General features: G+C 39.4%; 1 protein-coding gene across 1 annotated transcript; it reads right to left on the bottom strand.

The window, feature by feature from the left end:
- Window positions 1-600: 600 nt before the first annotated feature.
- Window positions 601-7,584, bottom strand: AKAP17A (A kinase (PRKA) anchor protein 17A). Its single transcript, XM_010020032.1, has 4 exons — window positions 6,589-7,584; window positions 4,321-4,469; window positions 2,952-3,192; window positions 601-1,530 (listed from the first exon to the last, which is right to left on the bottom strand). Exons 1-4 carry the CDS (start codon window positions 7,348-7,350, stop codon window positions 601-603), a joined length of 2,082 nt encoding a protein of 693 aa, XP_010018334.1. The 5' UTR covers window positions 7,351-7,584.
- Window positions 7,585-7,880: the final 296 nt, after the last annotated feature.

The raw sequence follows: 7,880 nt of genomic DNA on the forward strand, positions 1-7,880 counted from the left end.
CAGAATAATTTGGGCATCAAAGCTTGGCACCCTAGACATATGAAGGAATCATAGCAGTTTAGAAAAAGATATCCTGCATATCTCTATAGTCGGTTTTAAGAACTATGCAAAAGTCCTGCTATGCATCTCAATCAGCAAAAACTCTACTCTGTTAAATGTGATTTCATTGAATGCACCAGGAAACATTTTAAATCAAATCTGTATGTAATAGCTTGTCACATCTGGAGTTCCTATAAATGACACCCAGTACTTCTCAAGCCAAACTAGGTGATACAGAGATAAAAACTAAATTGACTAAAATTAAGGTTTAGAAAACTGAAAACCAAGAAAACAGGTTGGCTTTTAGCACTGTAGGAACTCGAGCACAAGCACAGGTGGTTATACCTATACATTGTGGTAGAAACCTAGAAAAAGACAACAAAGCATGAAGGAACATAAAAAAAATCAGGCATCTATTTTCTTGATTTCAGGGACTAGATGCAAGTCAACCATTGCTTGAAACAAACGTGTTTTCTACAGCAGTCACACCGATGAGGTCTCGTTTACAACTTTCTGGCCTTTTTGTCCAACCACAGCCTCTCCAAGAAGCCAATGCCTCCACTATCCACTCCAAGTACTCCTTTGCTTACTCAGTGATCTCCGGTGCCTCCGCCTCCTGCTCACACTTCTGCGACTACGACTTCTTTCTCGTCTGTCTCGTTTACGTTCCCTACTGTGAGTTCTTCTGTAACGTGAACGTCTAGGGCTTACACTTCTTCGACGAGGACTATGGCTTCGTCGAGGGCTGTAACTTCTGCTAGAGTGTCTATAATACCTCCTTTCTTTCCTGCGCTTTTCATCCTGGTAACTCTCATCTCTTCTGTGTCTGTTCCTCTCTCGTTTACCCTTACTCTCATCAGTGTTTATGCTGCTACATGAACGGCTCTTTCTCCTTATTGGCTCTGTGCTATGTTTGCCCTGCTCACAACGCGAGTCCTTCCTGCAAGTATTCTGGTCATAGCTAGAGAGGCTCTTCTGCTGCTGGTTATTGACAGGAAGACATGAAAGTACCCCTGAACTTCTTTTCTGAGAACACCTCTCAGAGTTTGTGGTATGAAACTTCTGACCTTCTTTGACATGAACTTTGTCATGAATGTTGCCATTCAAGTACTTGCATTGAGCGTTTACACTCTCAGAGGTTGCTACGTCACCTTGAGAGCTGGAAGCCAGTTTGCTTGTAACAGCCTGCCCTGAGGTAGAAGTGATGCAGCTGGAAGACACAGTGTGTGGAACACCACTAGAGGTTTTCGGCACATCAGACTGAGATGCTTCAGTTTCTTCTTTGCTTTGATTAACTGCATCCATTTTCTTGCTCAGAAGATTATTCAGTAGTTTTTCCCTCAGTTCCTTTTCTTTTCTCTGCAACCCCAGTGCTCTTTCCTTCTCTTCTTCCACACGTTTGAGTTCAGCCTCCTGGAGCCTTCGTCTCTCCTCTAGCTGCTGAAGACAAATCCTTTCTTCATTCTGTTCTTCCTCCAAAAGCTTTACTGTCTGAAAGATAGTCAAAGGTAAAAGTAAACAAAAAAATATCTGTAGACCTGTTCATGCTTTCAAGTTATGCCATAACATAAAAGTAGCAATTTGGCAAGAAAATAAAATCTAACAAACAGAACCATCCTGCCAAAAAAAGATTGTTTCTTTCTTGAAGGGAAAGAAAACACAAACAAAAAAACCACACTAACACAAAACTGTTGTTAGGTGAGACACCAATATTAGTCCGCAAACTCTTTTGAGTGTTAATTTCTCCCATCTGTTTGGTAACGCAAAACCAAAGCTTGGTCTTTATGGCTCCTTGATATGATGAGAGTAACACACAAGCTAGAACAAGTGAAATTTGAAGTATTAAAATACATTTATCAGGGGCAGCGCTTGAAGGTTTCAAATTTAAAACATTAATTTTTCTTAGATTATTGCATTCTGTGGTTCCTAGATGACCTTACAATGGGTCCATAAAAACCAAATGGGTCCAAATAATTAAATACATACATTAAGTAGAAACTGATTCTCATTTTGTCAACCACTTTAGAAACTCATGGTACTGAAAAAGAAAGTTCAAACTTTGTCTTTTATTCTGACCCAGACAGGCTTAGTGTAGACTTCAAAATTCTGGGAGTGAAAGAAACACACTGCTCTATTTGATGAGACAACCTTTCTGTTTCACAGCTGCTAAGTTACAAAGCCTGCAAGAAGTATTCCTCCCTTCTCTTAGCATGTAACTGACCACATAGCATTGTATGAGGTCAAAACTTCTCCTCAGGTACACTGGCATCAAGGAAAAATACTGTTCTTTGGCACACAGTTTTTCATTTCTACAGAAAATACTTAACATACATTACACCCTAACATGACTTCATCCAAGTCTTAAACAAATGATATCCTGTTCCAGCGAAAAATAAAAATATCGTCAGAGAGACAGGATCTAACATTCAAAACCTTCGCTGACAGAACCTTTTCCTACAGAAAAATCATTCTACACATTTTCAAACATCAGTCAATGAAAGCTCATTTGCTAAAACAGCACAGAATAGTTAACGGAACTGCTGAAAGCCAGACAAGAAACAGATTCAAATTAGAAATAAGTAGCCCTGCATCTTACCCTATTTCACTTCATCATGCTTACACACTCTTTTACTACACTTAAGAGCAATCATGCTGATTAGTTTACAGATAAAAAATACTACTTAGGACTTCACGTTTAAGTTCACTCTTCCATTTACCTATTTGTGCATATTTTACCAAGGGAGAAATACAGTTTCATTGCACTTTTCTGAATTTTCCATCTAAGAAATAGCATCTGAAGAGGTACTAAATCTGTCGTTTAATGAACAGCACTCCCTAGCCCCTCCCATGTCAGTAAAAAGCTTTGTGCTGCTGGATTTTTCATTAGCTTCTGAAATAAATATTGAAGTTACCTTTGCCCTGCTTAGCAGTTCTGCAATTAGTCTAATAGACTGAAGATTTCTCTGAGCTAACAGGAGCTTCCTTTCTTCTAACTTTATCTTTTCTTGCAGTTTTTTCTGTTCTTCAGCTTGAAGCTTTTCAAGTTGCTTTTTGTTTCGCCGAACTTCACGATCTTTCTGTTTCTGTTCCCTCTTGCGCAGCTTTTCTTCTCTTTTTCTCTCTCTCTCATATTCTTCAAGCTCTCTCTGCTTCCTAGAAAGAGATTAATATTTTTACCTTATCTAGGGCAGGTACAATTCTAGACTTCTACTCTATGTAAAAATGTATTTTGTACTTCAAGTAAATTTGTTTCTAAGTGAGGCTTGTTGATTACTGAAAAACAGAAGTAGAAAACAGTGAAAATTTTCATCATTCATTGTGGTAGTAAACAATCCTCAGCCTGCCAATATTTTAAAACAAATTGGGATCCAAACATAAAACATGGCTACAACAGAAATTATTATTTTTTTAAACCAGTTCAACCACAGATAATAACAACACATCAGGCAACTGGGCAGTGAATCATCATAGTGAGAAAACTACCAAGCCAATTAATGTGTGCAGAGGTTGGTGGTTTTTATTTCAGTCACACGGACAAAATGGTAGCTTATGTGAAAGGCTGAGGGCTTCCGAGATCAGCTGTCTAAGGGCATAATTTTTAGGAAATTGAGTATTTTTCAGATTTAATATTCTGAACTAAACTTAAACATTAGTGATAATCTAGATAACCTTACAGTTTCGGAAACTGTTTAATAACTAAACATTAAGCCGTGAGAATTCATACACGTCAAGGCAAATAGAAACCATACAACCTCTGAAACAACTTGCTCCATTTGTGTTGTCGTGGTTATATTCTGAATAGCAAATGTCTTATGACATTTATACCCCTACATATTTTCTTAAAATGTCACTGTTAAGATATGCTTGTATCTCATGTCTTTCCTTGAAAAACACTGATGGATAGAACAAATGAGCTTTATAGCATCAAAGTTACTTAGTAGTAACTATTTTCTATTCTTCAGTTACAACGCACGTTTTTCCACTACAGAATGACTACGCATCATGTAAATTCCCAGCTCTTGGAATTAGAGCTCATGGGGGGGAAAAACCCAAGTGTAAACCACTCTTCTCCAAATGTCATAATCCCTGAACCCTACTTCCTCAAAAGGAACACAACATTCTCACTCAGTTTTAAGTGTTTCACTTTAGCTACAGAAGTAGAAATTGAAAGCCAACTTGTCTATAGTTATTTTCTATTTACTGACGCTGATATGAAGGAGTGACTACAGTTTTGTTATGCCTGACTGCTAAAAATATGACTGAGCAATAAGCGATAAATACCTTTCTTCCTCTTTTTGTTTTTCTTCAGCTTCTTTCTCTTTACGTTTTTGTTCTTCTCTCTGTTTTTCAAGCTCTTGAAGCTTTTGCCTTTCAAGCTGACGCTTCTTAATTGATGCATCACTGAGGTGTTTTGTTGAGTCAAAAGAAACCTTTACAGGATGCAATTGAGAACAGTTTTAATAAGTAGGCAGGGGAAAAAAATAAAGTAAATCCCTGACAACCTGCAAAACCCCCAACAATTTTAATCTAGCACAAAGGTATCCAAAATGCAATGTAAGTAAAAATCAGAAAAATAAAACCTGTTCGAAACAAAGGGAACTTCCCTCTGTGCCCAGAGCAAGTACAGAGTACTATTACGCCTGCACACTTGAACAATCAGGTACCAGTTTACACCTCTGTATATGTCTGACATTAAAAAAATTAACCCTAGCGTGGTTTAGGCCCTGGCTGTCCCATGTTTCCAACCTGTCAGAACAGGAACATACAGAACTCTTTCAACTCCTGTATGCTGTTAGGGACTGTAGAGCACTAGATAGAAATGAGCCTAAATAAAGGCCTCCCTTTCTGCCTAAAACTGCGATCCTTAAACTCAGCAGAAGAAACAGTTGTACAACATTCAGCACCTGGTTTAACCAAGTGCCTCCTCACCAATTCTAACATCAAGATTCCCAAATTGAGGTACACTGGCCTGAAGCTCCAAGTCCAAGATTGGGAACACAAAAGAAAAGGATGTTACACACATCTGAGCACTGAGATCTGGGAAAGTGCTCAGCTTATAGGACATACAAGCACACCTTGGCCATGTTTAGCTGCATGCTGGAACAGGACACCAGGGCTAATGTCCTAATCTCCTAGTGTAGATACCACCAGTGTGCAGGCAGGCAGGTCTATAATGCATTCCCACAGGCCCATTGTCATGAACCATGGGGCAGAGAACAAGGTGCACATGCTCTGCAGTTTAATTCATCCAGGCTCTACATAAAACGATGTTTCACTAACAGGCTAAAAGGACAGACAAGGTGTTGTGACCTTGTATGAAAGAGATCTGTCCTGACCGCACATTCATGAAAGCAACTGTCTCTCTCTCATACGGATCCCCGGATAGCTGCCAGGAAGGCATGCTTCCTTTCACACAGCCAAACTAAATTTGGGAACCCTGATGTCCTGCATGTAAGTGACACTTTGAATTTCACATCCCCTTGAAAACCTTGAGGGTCAAGGTACAAACAGCTTCCAACCGACAACCTTTGACAACAAGATAAAAGATTACAGTATTTTACTTATACTGACTGAAGTACAACTTGAATAAGTATTTGCATGTTCCCACATTACACACAGGAATACTCAAGCTTTTTCCTGAAATCCACTGATATGGTGAATGACTACTGAGCATATTGAAATAGATCTGCAAACATTTCACACAGCCAATACGTACATGCACCGACCACCTCCAAACATATTGGAGCAAGTTTTCTTCAGGCCGTGTTTTCACAGATACTACATCTGAACAGACTGTCTTGTTCTCTCCTGTCATAGCTGTCTTTTCTAAGACAACGAGGTTATATTAAAAATAGATCTAGAAAACTCAGTATGTACATATGCATGAAGAACGCTGCACTCACAGCAAACTGTGCTACAGATTAATGTTATCACTTAAGTTTTTGTGGGGTCTTTGTGTACGGGAACACACTAATGATTAACTGTGTCTTCCCCAGGCTGTACCAGCCACATGCTATTGAACTTCAGAGTTCTGGCACTTGTCTGGCAGACCTCATTATGAGTGCAGGAACCGAACACAGAGGTTATGAAATTCTCCCCCAATATTTCTATTTGTAGTGAACAAAAGAGAAAACGATGTGCCTTAAAGTCAGCTTTCTGCTAAAGTATGTCTGAACTTGTTCAGAATTAGAATTTTAAGTGAAATGACAAAATATATAAATACATATTGCTTTCTAAAAACTATTGAAAGGGTCATGTTCGTACACTTGGTCCTTCCATTAAGCAGTTCTTTTTAGAACTGTCTCATTAAAAAAAAAAAGCAATACTCCCCACACATTGTTCACACAGTCTAACACCACCTCTTTCTTCCATCATTTCCCTTTGAATATTATATTATGGCTGCTCCATAAAACTACACTTGTGCTTTTAGTGTCACGTGTTGGCCATCACTATGGTATACAGATGTAGGTTTTAAGCACTAGGGACATAACAATTACTTGCACCTGGTCTTTCACATGGGTTCCCCTAAGAAAGCCTGCAGTTTCTCACCTTTATATTGCAAGCCACTGCTTTTCCATCATCGCCTTTATACATGAGCTTCATCCCTCGCAGGGCGTTCATGGCCTTAATGAAACCTGCATACTCTTGATACTGAACGTAAGCTTCAAAATTTAAATGGCCTCCAAAACTGAAAGTGTGAAAATTCCTGCCAGTCATTTCTTCTCTGTACGGGTCCAGCATGGGTATGTCCACATTACGTATTTCTCCAAAGTTCTTGAACACTCGTATAAGGATTTCTTCACTTGGCTTTTCAGAGCCAGAGTCCTTCGCCGCAAACCACTTGCAAGGTAAGCCTTCTAAGTGAATAGTATCTGGCCTTTCCCCAGGCAAAGTTTCATTCATATCTTTCGCATCGCGGAAAAACGAGTCCCAGTCATGTCTGGTTGGAAAGTCAATCTTATATTCCGCGGCACGGACTTTTAAAATGTCAGAGAAGCCACTCAGCTTTATTGTTTTGCCATCAAGGCACGCCAGGAAAGATTTAACCAAACTTTTGTTTTCAACCTCTCCTTCAAACCGGATGAAATCCATCGTGCTTTTAGAAATCCGCAGAGTGGAAAACTGATGAGTTTGCACCATCCCTTTCAATCTTTCCATCACCTCCCAGTTCGAAATGGATTTTCCTGGTTGTTTCAGCTGAGGAAGTGCCACACTGATGGTCATTTTTGTAATGGGTTTAAGGTATAGCCCACAGGGAGCACAGAGCTCTACAGCTTCTGATGTATCATGAACTATTGTTGCAGCAGCCATAACAGAGAAAAAGCATAGGATAAAAGAAATAAAAGATGCAAGTTTAAGTCGCAGGCCAACAGTAGTCAAATAAAATAGCCCTTATCCGTAAATAATTGAATTCTTTGGCCATTTAACCATTCCCAAGTTAAAACAACGTCTCTTAATAGAAGAGTCAATTAGAGAATTAAAACTGAATGGTACAAACATCTTAAATTACTTTATAACTACCACAGCCTATAAATAATAAAACCTTAGCAAGGCCTCAGGAAAACCAAAACCAAAAGCAAAAAAGCAAGAAGCTGATGACAATCTTAGGAATACATGAAGTTGGTATGTGATGGCTCAGAAAGCAGCTACCCTTTCTCAGGAAGGAAGGGACTGGCAGAGTAATGTCACACCGCTTTGAAGTCTACATAACAACCAGGAAACCCCAGCAGGCCGGCGCCGAGGCAGAGCCCATCTTCTCCATCAGGAAGACTTGGAAGGTGTCTGCAACGAGAGAAAAACAACTCTTTCATTTGAGGGCCTGAAGCCCCACTGCCCTCCCT

This window comes from Nestor notabilis, unplaced genomic scaffold, assembly GCF_000696875.1.
Source record: "Nestor notabilis isolate BGI_N333 unplaced genomic scaffold, ASM69687v1 scaffold16148, whole genome shotgun sequence".
NCBI lineage: Eukaryota > Metazoa > Chordata > Aves > Psittaciformes > Psittacidae > Nestor > Nestor notabilis.